The sequence below is a fragment of the Pelodiscus sinensis genome, chromosome 19, assembly GCF_052426305.1.
Source record: "Pelodiscus sinensis isolate ZL-2025 chromosome 19, ASM5242630v1, whole genome shotgun sequence".
Lineage (NCBI taxonomy): Eukaryota > Metazoa > Chordata > Testudines > Trionychidae > Pelodiscus > Pelodiscus sinensis.
This window is the reverse complement of record NC_143070.1, coordinates 2,152,593-2,169,035: the sequence shown is the minus strand read 5'-3', so window position 1 is coordinate 2,169,035 and position 16,443 is coordinate 2,152,593. Positions and strand designations below refer to the sequence as shown.

Sequence of the window (16,443 nt, the reverse complement as noted above, 5' to 3'; positions counted from 1 at the left end):
GGGCTGAGGACAGGCAGAGGTGGGGGCTGGGCTGGGGTCAGGCGGAGGTGGGGGCCGGGCTGGGGACAGACGGAGATGGGTGTTTGGGCTGGGGACAGGCGGAGGTAGGGGCCGGGCTGAGGACAGGCGGAGGTGGGGGCTGGGCTGGGGACAGGCGGAGGTGGGTGTTTGGGCTGGGGACAGGCGGAGGTGGGGGCTGCGCTGGGGACAGGCAGAGGTGGGGGCAGAGATGGGGGCTGGGCTGGGGCCAGGCGGAGGTGGGTGTTTGGGCTGAGGACAGGCAGAGGTGGGGGCTGCACTGGGGACAGGCGGAGGTGGGTGTTTGGGCTGAGGACAGGCAGAGGTGGGGGCTGGGCTGGGGACAGGCGGAGGTGGGTGTTTGGGCTGAGGACAGGCAGAGGTGGGGGCTGCGCTGGGGACAGGCGGAGGTGGGGGCTGGGCTGGGGACAGGCGGAGGTGGGTGTTTGGGCTGGGGACAGGCGGAGGTGGGGGCCGTGCTGGGGCCAGGCGGAGGTGGGGGCTGGGCTGGGAACAGGCGGAGGTGGGTGTTTGGGCTGGGGCCAGGCGGAGGTGGGGGCCGGGCTGGGGACAGGTGGAGATGGGGGCTGGGCTGGGGACAGGCGGAGGTGGGGCCCGGGCAGGGGACAGGCGGAGGCGGGGCCCGGGCAGGGGACAGGCGGAGGTGGGTGCCAGGCTGGGGACAGGCGGAGGTGGGGCCCGGGCAGGGGACAGGCGGAGGCGGGGCCCGGGCAGGGGACAGGCGGAGGCGGGGGCCGGGCTGGGGACAGGCGGAGGTGGGTGTTTGGGCTGGGGACAGGCGGGGGTGGGGGGCGGGCTGGGGACAGGCGGAGGTGGGGGCCGGGCTGGGGACAGGCGGAGGTGGGTGTTTGGGCTGGGGACAGGCGGAGGTGGGGGCCGGGCTGGGGACAGGCGGAGGTGGGTGTTTGGGCTGGGGACAGGTGGAGGCGGGGGCCGGGCTGGGGACAGGCGGAGGTGGGGGTTCCAGGACACAGAATTAACCCAGCAGGGTTGGGGGAAGCTGGAGGCTCTGCAGCAGCAGGAGGCGATTTGCAGAGATCTGGGTCCATTGGCGCAGCCAGAGGGGAAGGGGTAAAATCAGGACAAACAATGGGGCCAAATCAGAGGCGGGTCCCTGCCCCAATCTTGGGGTCCCCGGGCACATTCTTGGGGGGAGGCTCTCTAGGCCCTGCCTGAGGTGTGTCACCCCCTGCCTGGCCCCCCGGTGCCGAGCTGACCCTGCAGAGTCCCACATGCTGAGACCCCCCGTCTCCCAGAGCTCCAGGCCAAGGTGATCTCTGTCCGGAGGGGAATTGCGCTCGCCAGAGGGGAGTCGAATGAGGAATCCAGGCCCCTCTCCTCTCAGTCTGGGATAATGCCGGTTACCGATACCGTGTCTCTTGCAAACTGTTTAAACGGATCCTAGGAACTTCCCAGAACTCAGGGGTGACCACAGATGTACGGAGCCTTCCTTTGCCAACTGCGCACCCGGAACCTTACCGGAAATGTTTCCTTTAATAACTGTTCATCCAGTGATGTCCCTGTGGGAGCGCCACTGTGATGTCGGATCATCCCGGCGCCACAGATGGGAGTTTTCATTAGCAGCAGTCGGTCAGACCGTGCATGTACAGTGGCTGCCTCGTGCAGCTCATGCCCTTTTGCTCACGCGCACGGTCTGCCTCCCGCCAGTTCCCTCTTCACCGCCCTCGGTCGCAGACAGAGCGAGCTCTTCTCCTCAGGGGCTTTTTGTAGTCAGAGATAGTTTAGTTGTTAGTTTTTCCATAAGGGCTGTGTCCAGACTGGCATGTTTTTCCGCAATTTGCCAGCTGTCTACACTGGCCGCTTGAATTTCCACAAGACCACTGACTTGCTACTGTCTGAAATCAGAGCTGCTTGCGGAAATACGATGCTGCTCCCGTTCGGGCAAAAGCCCCTTTTGCACAAAACTTTTGCGTAAAAGGGCCAGTGTAGACAGCTCGGATTTGTTTTGCGCAAAAAAGCCCCGATGGCGAAAATGGCGATCGGGGCTTTTTTGCGCAAAAGCGCGTCTAGATTGGCCACGGACGCTCTCCAGACGCTCTCTTCCGCAAATGCTTTTAACGGAAAACTTGGAGGGGTTTTGCTCGGGAGGCTTCAGGCAGGCTGCTGCAGCGCTCTGTGGGACTGGTGTGTGGCCTGTTTGGAGAGGTCACCAGTCTGGGGGCTGTAAGGAGCCTCGAAGTTGAGCAATTCGCCCTGAGCGGACGCCCTCAGCTGTGCCCAGACACGGCCCGGTCTGTCACAGTGGCGTAGTCCAGTATCCTGCCGACTACCAGACTGGGGACCTCTCCAAACAGGCCGCAAACCAGTCCCACAGAGCGATTCAGCAGCCTGCCTGAAGCCTCACAAGCAAAACCCCTCCAAGACCCCAGCAATATCCGTGCCCCAGATGGCCCGCCCACACTCACGGGCTCCACCCCAGGGCCCTAAGGACTTGGACCACACCAAGGTCCAACTCTGGCTAGTGGGGCTGCTGCCTCAACTCACTACCCACGGGCATTGACGAGGTATACCAGTAGTTCGGAATTGGAAGCCTAGTCCGAACTACCTAGTTCAAGCCCCGTGTAGCCGCGCTGCACGGGGTTCGAACCAGCGGGGTTTTAAAAATGGCGGCTCCCCGCTTATGCAAATGAAGCCCGGGAAATTCAAATCCCGGGCTTCATTTGCAAGTGCGGTATGCCTACATTACCCTCCTAGTTCGAACTAGCGGGGTAGTGTAGACAGACCCTGAATGGGCTGCACGTGTTCTACACTTGAGTGTTTGATGTTGTGTGGGTGTGGAATAGACCAGCCCCACCAGCCGGGGGCTTTTTTCAGGCTACGCCCGATGGCATCCAACTTGCTGAAGGAGGCCGATTGTGCAATTTCTGGTTTCTCAGGGGCTGCAGAAGCCGGCCAGGAGATGGCGGTGATGTTCCAGAAATCGGGCCACGTCCTTTGCTGGGTTTTTTGATTGTTTTGCAGTTACAGACTGAACACGGCCGGCCCTCTGAAAGTTAGTTTGTGGGACTCGGCCCAGTGTCTCTGGCTGAAAGAAGCCGTTCTCGGCTCTTTCCCTGGCCTGAGCAATTTTTGTCACTTCCCTCCTTTGCGGGTCTGTATCAACCCATAGGATGAGCAAGAATTCGCACGGTTACGTGTCACTCCAAAACGGTGCTCGCAGGACACTTAACCCTCCCCACGCCTCCTTCCCCCTCGTGCGGTGGAATTCGCCGCAAGGCCTCCGATCTGTAGCCAGTTCATTCCTTACCGCATCCATTTATTGTCTGACGATTCGATTAACGAACATGCTGTGCCGTATGGAATCATCGAACACTAGAACTGGAAGGGATCTCGAGAGGTCATCCAGTCCTGTTCCCGGCCCTCACGGCAGGACCAAGCCCTGTCTAGATTAGTGTTTCTCAACCTTTTTTAATAAAGTACCCCTTTAAAAAAAATGAGAAGTACCCCCATACCTATAATCTTTCAGACACACAACATTTTTTTCTACCATAGCAACACATCCGTTTACACAACTTCATCATCACCGGGCAGATGATAAAATGTTTGGGTGTAAAAAGTACACAAATAAGAAAGCGCTGTAAAACGTACAACAAAAATTCAACATGCATCGGACGAAGTGGGTCTTTGCCCCCGAAAGCTTCTGCTCTAACACTTTGGTTAATCTATAAGGTGCCACAGGACTCCTCTCCGCTTTTGCAGATTCAGACTAACACGGCTACCCCTCTGATACTCAACAAAAATTCAGTTTTCTCCAAATTTCAGTTGGGTTGACGTATCCCCCCCAACTTCTCTTGAGCACCCGAGTACCCCTGGTTGAGAATCACAGGGCTAGCCTGCCCCGATAGATGTCTGTCCAACCTGCTCTGAAATATCTCCAGGGATGGAAACTCCACAACCCCCCTGGACAATTTATTCCTGGCTACGTCTACACTGGCAGCTTCTTGCACAAGAACTGTTTTGCGGAAGAGTTCTTGCGCAAAAAGTCTTCCACAAGAGCGCGTCTACACTGCCGTGTGCTTTTGCGCAAGAGCGTCTCTGGCCGTGTGGATGCTCTCTTGCACAAGAAAGCACTGGTGGCTATTTTAGCCATAGGGGTTTCTTGCGCAAGAAATTCATGTTGTCTGTCTACACTGCCCTCTTGTGCAAGAGCTCTTACACAAGAGGGCTAATTCCTCACGGGGAGAGGAATAACTCTTCTGGAAGAAGCCCTGTTTTCCGACGCTAGACAGTAAATTTACTTGCGTAAGAACGCGTGTGCGGTGTAGACAGCTGTTCTTGCGCAAGAAGCCGCCAGTGTAGACATAGCTCCAGTGTTTAACCACCCTGACAGTTAGGAACTTTTTCCTAATGTCCAACCTCAACCTCTCTCGCTGCAATTTCAGCCCATTGCTGCTTGTCCTGTCCTCAGAGGCCAAGATGAACAAGTTTTCTCCCTCCTCCTTATAACACTCTCTTAGGGTATGCCTACATTACCCTGCTAGTTCAAACTAGCGGGGTAGTGTAGACATACCCTATGGTACTTGACTAGCTGGCTAGAGGGAAATACTCCCCCAAGGAATCCACGAGTTATTGTGAATTACCCATGGAACACGAGTCAACAACATGACCTAAATGAAGCATCATATGTAGGACACAAGGAGTCATTGACTCTCGGTTGGTGTCTTGTGTCCAGTTGTGGGCACGCCCGTTTGACAGACGTGGATAAATTGGGCGGAATCCAGAGGAGAGCAACGGAAGTGATACAGGAGATTTGGAAAACCTGAGCGGGGGAGGCAAGTACTGAGATATCTCTTGAGTCCAGCAGGATTGGAAGCAGCCGTCAAGTGTGTATCACAAAGCTATATACATGTGATTCCTGAGAGCAAATCATGCGTTGCCAGTTATGTGTTGCCAATACACAACAAATCACGTGTTGCCAACATGTGACAAGTCATGCATTGCCAATTATGTGTTGTCAACATGCGACAAATCATGTGTTGCCAATACGCGACAAATCATGTGTTGCCAGTCATGAGCTGCCAATATGTGACAAATCATGTGTTGCCAATTATATGTTGCCAATACACGACAAATCATGCGTTGCCAATTATATGTTGCCAATACGCGACAAATCATGCGTTGCCAATTATATGTTGCCAATATGCGACAAATCATGCATGGCCAATTATGTGTTGTCAATACACAATAAATCATGTGTTGCCAATCTTGTGTTGCCAATACACAACAAATCATGCATTGCCAATTACATGTTGCCAATACATGACAAATTATGCATTGCCAATACGCGACAAATTATGCGTTGCCGATCATGTGCTGCCAATACACGACAAATCATGCGTTGCCAATCTTGTGTTGCCAATACGCGACAAATCATGCATTGTCAATCATGAGTTGCCAATACGTGACAAATCATGCGTTGCCAATTATATGTTGCCAATACACAACAAATCACATGTTGCCAATACGTGACAAGTCATGCATTGCCAAGTATGTGTTACCAACATGCAACAAATCATGTGTTGCCAATACGCGACAAATCATGCATTGCCGATCATGTGCTGCCAATACACAACAAATCATGCGTTGCCAATCTTGTGTTGCCAATACACAACAAATCATGCGTTGCCAATCTTGTGTTGCCAATACACAACAAATTATGCGTTGCCAATTATGTTTTGCCAATACGCGAATAATCATGCATTGCCAATTATGTTTTGTCAATACATGACAAATCATGCATTGCCAATACGCGACAAATCATGCGTTGCCAATCTTGTGTTGCCAATATGCGACAAATCATGCATTGCCAATTATGTGTTGCCAATACACGACAAATCATGTGTTGCCAATATGCAACAAATCATTCATTGTCAATCATGCGTTGCCAATACGCGACAAATCATGCGTTGCCAATCATGTGCTGCCAATACACGACAAATCATGCATTACCGATCATACATTGCCAATATGCAACAAAATTCATCCCCGTTGAAGCCACAGCCAGGTGTACATCCCAAATCCACTGCACGCTCTTCCGTTCTGCGCAGGGTAACTATGGACTGATAAAGCGGCGTGCGGTGAGTTCGGTACCTACCTAGTTTCCGTGCAAGCCATGGTGTCACACACGTGTCCTACTCGCCCTTTCCTGCCGTTCCAGGTGCTTTCTATGTGCACCGAAGAGTAAAAACAACAACAAAAGTTTGCTAAAAAGAAACAAAGCCCAACGCATACCAGGCCGAACTGTGAAATCCGAAAGTGCCGAAGAGAAAAGACGGGATAGATGCCATCAGGATGAGTGCGTAGATTGACACGAAGAGAACGTGAGATGTCGATAAATCGGTATGGAGACACCAGGACCCACGAAGGACACGGAAAGAGGGCCACCCACCAATCGAGAGAGAGCAAAAGCCAGCGATAGGCAGACAGGAAGAGGGCGACCACAGACAGACTCCCAGGGCATCTTCCCACCAGACGGACAGCAAGGGAGGATGAGGGGTTCGATGCGGATGCCGAGAGGGACCAGTGAAGAGACCGAGTTAGATTTACAGAGTGACAAGAAGAGCGCGACAAAGCGGTGCAAGAACATAGAAGGAAGGTGCAAGAGACCAGGGCGTCGGTGGTCTGGCCTAGTGGTCACAGCTGGGCTGAGGTCTCCCTACCAGGAAAGGGACAGGAGTCACCGGGGTGGAGTGGTAGGAAGGGCGAGCGACCGGGCTGGAAACCAGGGGCCGGGTGAGAATTGAGGGGGAAGAATTAGGTGCCAAGTCCGAGACCAGGAGAGGGGGCGGAACCCAGCAGACCTCAGCCCATGTGGTTGCTCATTTAACTTCCTGGGCCGACCCCTGGGGTTAAATAGGGGCACTCGGCCAATCAGAGGGCTGCAAGGTGCTGTCACTCTGGGTCTTGTGGGCAGTACTTCCTGTTGCATCTACACAGTGCTTCCTGTGGCTGCTTGTTTCCAGCCTCCTAGTGGTGCTACAAGATGATTAACCACTGCTGATTAGTGGGACCTGGGTTCTAGTCCTGGGGTTCCTGCAGAAGATGGGTGCTAGGTACCTGAGTGGAGGGTTTGGTTGTCTTTCCCCAGCACAATTATTTTAGAGCATGAAATTAAAGTGGGAAGCCTACTCCAGAATAACTCCATATGCGGTTACTTAGTCTGGAATAAGGCTTGTTTCCATTATAACGTATTCACACTTTTCACTCATGAGTACAGCCAGACAGGGTCAGACCAAAGAGAGGCTAGGGACACCCTCCCTGCCCCTCCTGGCTAATAGCCCCTTGATGGACCTATCCTCCATGAATCTCTCTAGCTCTTTCTTGATCCCTGTTAAAAGCCTGAGCCATCACCACATCCTCCAGCGAGGAGTTCCACAGGTTGGCGGAGCACTGACTGAAGAAACCTTCCCTTTGGTTTGTTTGAAACCTGCTGCCTCTTCATTTCATTGTTCTTGTGTTATGGGACCACGTCAGTAAAGTTTCTTTATTCACTTTCTCCTCACCTGTCATGACTTTATAGCTCTCTACCCCTGAAGTCTCCTCTTTTATAAGCTGAAACATCCCAGTCTTTTTCATCTCTCTTCAGATGGGAGTGTTTCCAAACCCTGCATCCTTTTGGTTGCCCTTTTGTGAACTTTTTCCAATGCCAGGAGATCTGTTTTGAGACGAGGCAACCAGATCTGTGCGCAGGATTCGAGATGTGGGAGTCCCGTGGTTTTTTACAGAGGCAATAAGAGTTTTTCTGTCTTATTCTCTAGCCCTTTTTAATGACGCTGTTTGCTTTTTTGACGGCCGCTGCACATTGAGTGGATGTTTTCAGAGAACGATCCACACTGACGCCAAGATCTCCCCGAAAGTGTATGTTTCACATGACAGAGCCCCGCCCTCATCTCCCCAGAGTCTGGACTATGGCGCCAGGGTAGGGTAAGATAAGAGAACTGATCAAATCAGATCAAACTACACAAGTTGTGCTGTTTGTGCGTGTGCGGCAGGTCCAGGACAAACAGGCTCATAGTCATTCGCTGGGACCTACATTGGAGGGAAGATGCTGGGAGGAGAGGAGGAATGTCCCCTGGTCAATGAGATCAGAATCTGGCCTGGATCCGATACCAGATCAACACCAGAGCTAAGTATCCAGTGCTGGGCTGGTCTTCAGCAATGAACACGAACATCCCATCCCAGTGGGAAATGGGGATGGGAGAGGTCATCGCTTCTGAGTGCATGGAATGCTGGGCTGAGCCCAAGTGAACATGGTTCCCTTCCTGCCTGTGCCTTGTGGGGCAGCCTGGGGGTGCGTCACTTTGCCTGCCTCAGTTTCCCCACCTGCAAAGTGGGGACACCGATCCTGGCCCGCCTGGTTTTGAATGGCAGTGACACGCGAGCTGCAACCGCTAGCTCTGAGTCTGGGCTCTGCCTCCATCTCTGCAACCAGGAATAACACCAAAAAAACAAAGGAAACTGAATGTTCAGTGATAAAACCAGGCAAAGATGCTGCATCCTTCCAGCAAGTGTATTTATGCTTTTCTCCAGCTTCTCTGAGTATCAGCTGTGAACAGAACAGAAAGTAAAAGAGAACAGTGTCTCTGCTGGGCTGTGTCTGATTTCCGCGCTCGGCTGCATCATGGGGGCATATAAGTACGGGGGAGTCTCGCTGCTGTCTCCCCCACACAGTAAGTACCCGACGGTCTCCCAGATTTCTCTGGTCTTGCCCTCGTGCCGGTTCCCTGCTTTCCCAAGGTATTGAACCCGCAAGAGGCCCTTCTGCTGGACTTCTCTGCAGGGCCGAGGCCTAGTAACACCCTCCCCCAGGGCTCCCGGCGTGTGGCATGGCTGTGGGATGCACCTTTAGTCAGCCTGGAGCAGAGACGACGGGCCCCTTCCTCCGTTTCCTGTGGCGGGGGCTGCAGCTCCGAACTACGGCTCTTCCCTCCGGGCCGTCTGCCTTCAGAAGAGGGCCCGCCCGCAGGACGCCATGTTTACCTCTAAAGGATGCCATAGGAGCGCTAAGGGTGCCAACGGGCCTTCCAGGTTCAGGATGTAACAGGACAGGGTTTTTCCTGATAGTGTGCTCAGCGGTTCTCGCCCCCAGAGTCCAACCTGCAGCACTAGGCTACAGCAAGATGAAGTGTTATCCTCTAAGGAGCACCCCTGAGTTTTATAGGGGGGGAAAGGCAAGATCCCCGGGTATTGAGAATACAGTAGCAAAGCGCTTAGCATCTGCGTACCTAGCTCCCCCCCCTCTTCCTCCACATAGCTACAATTTTACCAATCGATGTTTTATTTAGTAGTTTACAGTTTGTGGTCAACCAGATTGGGATTACGAGAGGAGAAGAAGGGATGTGGATTGGTTTGGACCAATGCTTTTGTTTTGTCAGGATGTTCTTAAAAATGATAGCAAAGCAGGTTTTTATGGTAGTCTTTAATTGGAATGAGAAAGTTTTGCATGGCTAGGTTGTTTTTTGACAAACGTTTGGCTTTGGTTGTGGGGTTCTTGTGTCGTTTTTCCCCTATGCTAAACTGTCTTGGATTCTGAATAATTTCTTTTAATAGGTAAATGCTTGCTTTTTTAGTGTTTGGGGTTGTGTGACGTAGTGGGGGTACCTGGCTGGTTTCTATGCTGCTGGCTCTGGGGTAACCCCCACTGGCTGCCGTGGGTACCACGACCCAGCAAAACAGGATGAGTCGCTATGCAAAGGGATCTCTCAACCGGTATGGCCAGACACCCCCCAGGGAGAGGGACAAAGGAAGGGGGAATGCTGCCCTGGCTGGGGGGCAGGGCTGGAAGAGAGTGGGTTAGTTGCTGTCTGGGAGCATGGAGGAGACAGCCTAGGGAAAGGGGCTGGAGTTTAGGGGCCCAGTCTCCCCCCATCTCAAGGGGGCCTGAGGCATCCTAGCCCAGCTCTGTGATCAGACTACATCTGTGCTGTGCTGTATCCTGGAGAGGCAATAAACTTCCTCTATTCCACTGGCTGGTGCAGTCTGTTTGTGCCATTTCGGGGTGCAGGAGACGGGGGACCCCCAACGCGCCGTCACAGGTTGTTAATTTTTTTTTAGATGCAGTAATTTTTGGCAGTTTTTGTTGGTTTATTGGGGAGCTAAAGTTATTTTTTAACATACACATTTTTTATTTACAGTTCATTTTTTTGTTGCAGAGAATCGACAACCTTTGTTACGGAGAATCGATCTGCACATTTGAACAAGGGCCTCAAATTACAATTAAAAAAACAACAATTATTACACCCTTTAACTTATTTCACAATATTGTGGTCCAATGGGAAAATATTGATAGAAATCCAACTGATGAACAATAACACCAGCTAGCCGTTTTCATGAACCGACTTGACAAAGGAGGTTAGTACCCTCACTCTGCACAGAGAGGTCATGTAGCAAAGCAGACTTAGCACAAGAACCCAGGTCTCTCAGTCCCGTGGAAAGACCATGGGAAAAGAAAATTTCCCCAAACTCATATCCCAGAATGCTATTCATGTGAAGCAGCCTGCTAGTGGGGGAAGTATTTTTTTTATAGGGAAGGGAAGGATGGATGGTAGCAAGTATAAAACAAACCAAAGGAAGTTTTTCTTCTCACAACACACAATCAACCTGTGGAACTCCTTGCCAGAGGATTGGTGAAGACAGGTTTCAAAAGAGAGCTAGAAAAATTCATGGAGGTTAGGGCCATCAATGGCTATTGGCCAGAATGGGTAGGGCTGGTGTCCCTTGCCTCTGTTTGTCAGGGGCTGGAAATGGATGACAGAGGAGAACCACTTGATTCTACATTCTGTTCCCTCCCTCTGGGGCACCTGGCATTGGCCACTGTGGGCAGACAGGACACTGGGCTGGATGGACCTTTGGTCTGACCCAGTCTGGATGTTTTTATGCTCTTTTGTATGTCTTTATGGAGGCAGAAATTTCCACAGATGTTGGGAAGGGGCTGACGTTTAACAGCCAGCGCAGGGTAAACTGAGGCTGGGCCTCCTCCCCTGAACCTGCCATAGTATCACCTGTAATATTCAACAGCCTTACCCAAATTGAGACCTTTTTGCCATTTATCCTCTTCAGGTCCTGAAGGAAAGAATCGGAGCCGCACTGTGAGCCAAGCCCGGAAATCTAGGACCGGGGAATTCTGCTCCTCTCCGACGAAAAGCAGAATGAACTTTTGGGTGGTGAAAGCCAACGGGCTGATGGCTGCTCTCGTGGGGGCAGTGTGGAACGAACTCATGTTCTGTATCCAGATTTACTCCCAATTTCAGCGAACGTTCCTGTCCCTCCCCTGGGTTCTGCAAGATCGAGTCAAGAGGGTTTTCAGATCATGTGTGAGCCGGCTCTGTCAGGGGTCGTGGCTCCCACTGCTATCTGTGTCAGCAGGAATCACAGCCGTAGGGGTGATGGTCTTTTTTTTTTGCAATAGATTAGTGACATTGGAAGGGGAGGCCCCAGAACCGTTAAGCGTTGCCGACCTGCTGAGAGTGCAGGGCCAATTGGAAGCTCAGGAGAAAATGACCTATGAGCTGAGAGCCTGCATGGATCTCGCCCTGCAGGAATTCATGCGAGAACCCCCAAGCGTCCAGGACAATGCCCAGATGTTGATCCAGTGCCAAGGGACAATGCTGGAATTCAAATCCGGGGATGGGGAGAATGAGATCTACGTGCATTACCACAATGGGGAGCCCCAGTATGACATGAAAGAGCCGACCATGGAGGTGTATCTGGCCCGGATGCGCTCCCATCCAGAGCAGCTGAGTGTTGAGAACCTGCTGAGAGTCCAGACCAAACTGGAGGCCTGGGGGAAGATGACCAATGAGTTGAGAGACTGCTTCATCCATGCCCAGGAGAAGTTCCAACAGGAGCCTGTCTACGTCCAGCAGAACGCGAAGATGCTGATCCACGGCAGCGGAAGAATCCTGGAGTTCCTCTCCGGGACAGGCGAGTGCGAGATTTCCGTGTTCTACCAAAACAGGGAGCTCCAGTATCACGTAAAAGAGCTAACCGTGGAGGTGTATCTGGCCCGGCTCCACTCCCACCCAGAGCAGCTGAGCGTCGAGAACCTGCTGAGAGTCCAGGCCAAACTGGAGTCCGGGGGGAAGATGACGGAGATTTTGAGACGATGCTTCGAACTCACCCTGGAGAAATTTCCCAAGGAGCCGTCGTGCCTGCAGCATAACACCCGACTGGTGATCAGTGCTGCGGGAACGGAGCTGGTCTTTGTCTCTGGGTGGGGGGAAAATGAAATCAACGTTTATCATGACAACTGGGGGCTCCTTCAGTACGTGGTGATAGTGCCGGGATGGGTGACCTGGATCATCAGGAATATACTGATTATAGGCTTCATGGTACTCTTAGTTATCATTTTGAATATTGTGCCCTTTCGGATAACTAGGCAGCCACACAGCAATCTCTTAGCTCTAGGAAATCACTCCAGATGAACACATTGAGTCTGTGTTGTGGTTGGAAAACCAGAAGACTGTTGTATTTCAAGGAGTTAGTGAATCTGCCCAGTTCTCATGTCTGCCAACTAGAAAACAGGCTTCGGCCTGCTGGTAGCAAGGAAAATTCCCAGCTGAAATCTCGCTCATTAGAGAGATAGGCCATGCCCGGCATGGCTGCGCTCACCACATAGTTGAGATAAGCTCCAAGGGAAACAAGCCGGTCTGTGGGAATCTCCTCAAACAAGCCGGTGGTTTTTTGTTTTGTTTTTTTCCCTCTGCACGTAGTGAGATGTAGCTTCTAGAATTTTGTGCACAGACTGAATATCATTTACTGTTGCCATCGCCCATTGGACTTCCCGATGGAGCTGGAACTGTACAGAGGTGCCTCTTGGACCTGGCCTGGGAGTCCAGCCTTTGCTGAGCCAGAGTCCCCAGCAAGCCAAAGGGATGTTCTGCCATTATTCCGCTGAGTGTCACAGGGCCTGGTTTGCCCATCTTGTCTCTGCAGTCCATTGGCCAGAACCGGCTGTGCCCTCTGAGCTGGGTCTCCCCATCACCAGTAGTTGGAGTTTCCAGTTTCCAAGCCGCTGGCCAGGGTCCTGAATTCTGTATTGATCCCGGTGTAACACACATGGTTGTAACACACTTTAAACCACTTACTTAGCTCAAGCGGTGGAGAACCATTCACTAAGCTGCAGAGGTCCCAAGTTTGGTTCCACCTGTCAGCTGTACAGCAGTACCAACAAACCCCATCTCTGCTCCCTGCATTATGTAGTGTTGTAATTGGCCTGGAGGCTCCTCTCTGTCCCCTCTCCAGTTCATTAACACCCTCCTTGGATTTTGGGTCCAGTGGTCACACCAGGGCCAAATCCAGAGGTAAAGTAACCTCTTTCCTGAACCTTTCCCAATGCCAGTATATCCTTTTGGAGATGAGGCGACCACATCTGTACACAGTATTCAAGATGCAGGTGTCCCATGGTTTTATGTAGAGGCAATAAAATATTCTCTGTCTTATTCTCTATCCCTTTTTAATGGTTCCTAACATTCTGTTTGCTTTTTTGACTGCCACTGCGCACTGAGTGGGTGTTTGCAGAGAACGATCCACAAAAGCGCCAAGATCTCTCTTGAGTAGTTGTAGTTTATTTAGTCCCCATCATATTATATGTATAGTTGGGATTATTTTTTCCAATGAGCATAACTTTGCATTTCTCAACATTAAAATTCATCTGCCATTTTGATGCCCAATCACCTCGTTTTGTGAGCTCCTTTTCATGCTGCTTCAAACACCTGGGTATGGAGTCATGAGCTGATGGACGTCCTTCAGAAATTCATCCCCCTTCTCCACTGTGTGGGGAAGCCACAGGAGACCTGCAAGCTGCTGAAAACTGCAGCCGTTGAGTCCTTGGGATGTTTCTGGCCTCTGCTGCACAGCCGGCGAGGTCTCGCTGAGTGCTGGTGGGGTTTGGGATTACGGAGGCTGGCAGGGATTAAGAGACCTCTGATGAGAATGAGAGGGAGAGGCTCTGAGAATGGAGATCTCTCTCAGGAGGAGAAACGAGGTGGGGGGGAATCCGTCTCCTGAAACGGGATTACCCTCCAAAGGAGGTTTGAGGATGGAAAACTGGGAAAACAAATCCAGGTTGTTGGGTTCTTTTGTCTGGATCATCCAGGAACCCAGGTGTGGTCTGGAGGGAACAGAACTAGGGCAGCTCTAAGTTGTCCATATGTCTGCACAGGGGTTTGGAAAGGTCCCATGGGCTTTTCTCCCATCTCTGAGCAGAGAAGGAGATTACAGGATGAGGCTGGAGGTATCCACCTCAGATACCCGCCTGCCCCATCTCACCTGTTTCCTGCTGGGATCTGCTGGTGGAATTGTTTGGAGTTTACTTCAGTGGTGGATAAAGCTCCAATAAAACTCATCATGACTCATCCGTGGGAGGATAACAACCTACTACTGCTAGCAATGACCACATCTCTCCTCTAGCTCAAAGAGTGGAGGGCAGAGCTGGAGGTCCAGCTTCCCTCTTATCCCATGGCCATGTAATTTACACAAGAGTTTTTGGTGAGGGACCTTGTCAAAGGCTTTCTGAAAATCCAAGTATACTATATCTACTGGATCCCCCTTGTCCGCATGTTTGTTAACCCCTTCAAAGAACTCTAACAGATTAGTAAGACATGATTTCCCTTTACAGAAACCATGATGACTTTTGTCCAACAAATTATGTTCTTCTACATGCTTCACAATTTTATTCTTTACTATTGTTTCGACTAATTTGCCCGGTACTGAAGTTAGACTTACCGGTCTGTAATTGCCGGGATCGCCTCTAGAGCCCTTTCTAAATATCGGTGTCACGTTGGCTACCTTCCAGTCATTAGGTACGGAAGCCGATTTAAGGGATAGGTTACAAACCAAAGAGAATAGCTCAGCAATTTCCCATTTGAGTTCTTTTAGAACCCTTGGATGAATGCCATCCGGTCCTGGAGATTTGTTAACATTAAGTTTTTCTATTTGTTCCAAAACCTCCTCTAATGACACTTCAATCCGGGACAGTTCCTCAGATTCATCACCCACAAAGGACATTAGAGATTTGGGAATCTCCCCAATGTCCTCAGCCGTGAAGACTGAAGCAAAGAAATCATTTAGTTTCTCCGCAATGGCTTTATCGTCCTTGATTGCTCCTTTTATATCTCGATCATCTAGGGGACCCACAGGCTTTTTAGCAGGCTTCCTGCTTCTAATGTACTTAAAAAACATTTTGTTATTTCTTTTTGAGTTTTTGGCTAGCTGTTCCTCAAAATCTTCTTTTGCTTTTCTTATTACATGTTTACACTTGATTTGACAGTTTTTATGTTCCTTTTTATTTATCTCACTAGGATTGGACTTCCACTTCTTAAAAGATGCCTTTTTGTCCCTCACTGCTTCTTTTACATGGTGGTGAAGCCACGGTGACTCTTTTTTAGGTCTCTTGCTATGTTTTTTAATTTGGGGTATACATTTAAGTTGGGCCTCTATTATGGTGTCTTTAAAATTTTCCATGCAGCTTGCAGGGATTTGGCTCTAGTCACTGTGCCTTTTAATTTCTGTTTAACTAACCTCCTCATTTTTGTGTAATTCCCCTTTTTGAAATTAAATGCCAGGGTGCTGGACTGCTGAGGTGTTCTTCCCACCACAGGAATGTTGAATGTTATTATATTATGGTCACTATTCCCAAGCGGTCCTGTAACGGTTATATCCTGGACCTGATCCTGCGCTCCACTCAGGACTAAATCGAGAATTGCCTCTCCCCTTGTGGGTTCCTGCACCAGCTGCTCCAAGAAGCAGTCATTTAAGCCACTGAGAAATTTTCTTAAATGTTTCTCTCCTTAATTTTTCATCGTGACCTCTGTCTATGACCTTTCCACACATTTCTTCTGCCCTTATGGCGTGCTGCGTCTAATTAGAACATAGGGGCAGGCTGCAGTGCATGAGATGATATTTGTCATGGCTTGTGTTGTATTGCAGTGTGAACGCTCTCGGGGGCTTGTTGCTAAAAAAAGCGGTTTGGGAATTAAATTGAGATGTGTGGACAAGACCAAAGAAAACACGGGCAAAGAATGAAAACAGTAAAAATATAACACTGAGTAAGGATTTCATTGTAACCCATTCACAGGGCAGGGCTGGGTTCCATCTAGGACGCTGTTTTTTAAACTTTTTAAGATTGAGGAACACCAAACAATAATTTTTTTATGAGGAACACCAAGAATTTTTTGTTGTCAAGCAAAAGAAAAAAAAAAAAAAGGCGGGGGTGGGGGGAAGGAGAAAAGTTATTGAGCAAAAAAAAAAAAAAAAAGTCACCTGGCCCTTTAAGGGTGGCCATTTTGAACTCTGTTGTTCTCCACAGCACACCTCTGACTGCCTCGCACTCGCAGCACAATAGTTGCACACACTGGTGGTCCTATCTTTCAATTTCTGCATTTA

The 16,443-nt window shown here is 50.6% G+C and overlaps 1 protein-coding gene across 2 annotated transcripts; it reads left to right on the top strand.

Annotated features, from left to right (window-relative positions):
• The first annotated feature begins 5,722 nt into the window (after positions 1-5,722).
• Positions 5,723-16,227, top strand: LOC112544940 (uncharacterized). 2 transcript variants are annotated; one of them, XM_075918288.2, is made up of 3 exons: positions 5,724-8,729; positions 10,212-10,410; positions 11,119-16,227. In XM_075918288.2, the coding sequence occupies exons 2-3, from the start codon at positions 10,389-10,391 to the stop codon at positions 12,480-12,482; spliced, it is 1,386 nt and encodes a 461-aa protein (XP_075774403.2). In that variant the 5' UTR covers positions 5,724-8,729; positions 10,212-10,388; the 3' UTR covers positions 12,483-16,227. The 2 variants fall into 2 exon arrangements, with proteins under 2 accessions (XP_075774402.2, XP_075774403.2); XM_075918287.2 differs by lacking the exon at positions 10,212-10,410 and having other exon boundaries at positions 5,723-8,729.
• The last annotated feature ends 216 nt before the right edge of the window (positions 16,228-16,443 follow it).

Coding starts and splice junctions, on each gene's coding strand:
- LOC112544940 (XM_075918287.2), top strand. CDS start 8,681: ATGGGGGCATATAAGTACGGGGGAGTCTCGCTGCTGTCTCCCCCACAC. Junction 8,730..11,118: donor GCTGCTGTCTCCCCCACACA/GTAAGTACCCGA, acceptor TATCCTCTTCAG/GTCCTGAAGGAAAGAATCGG.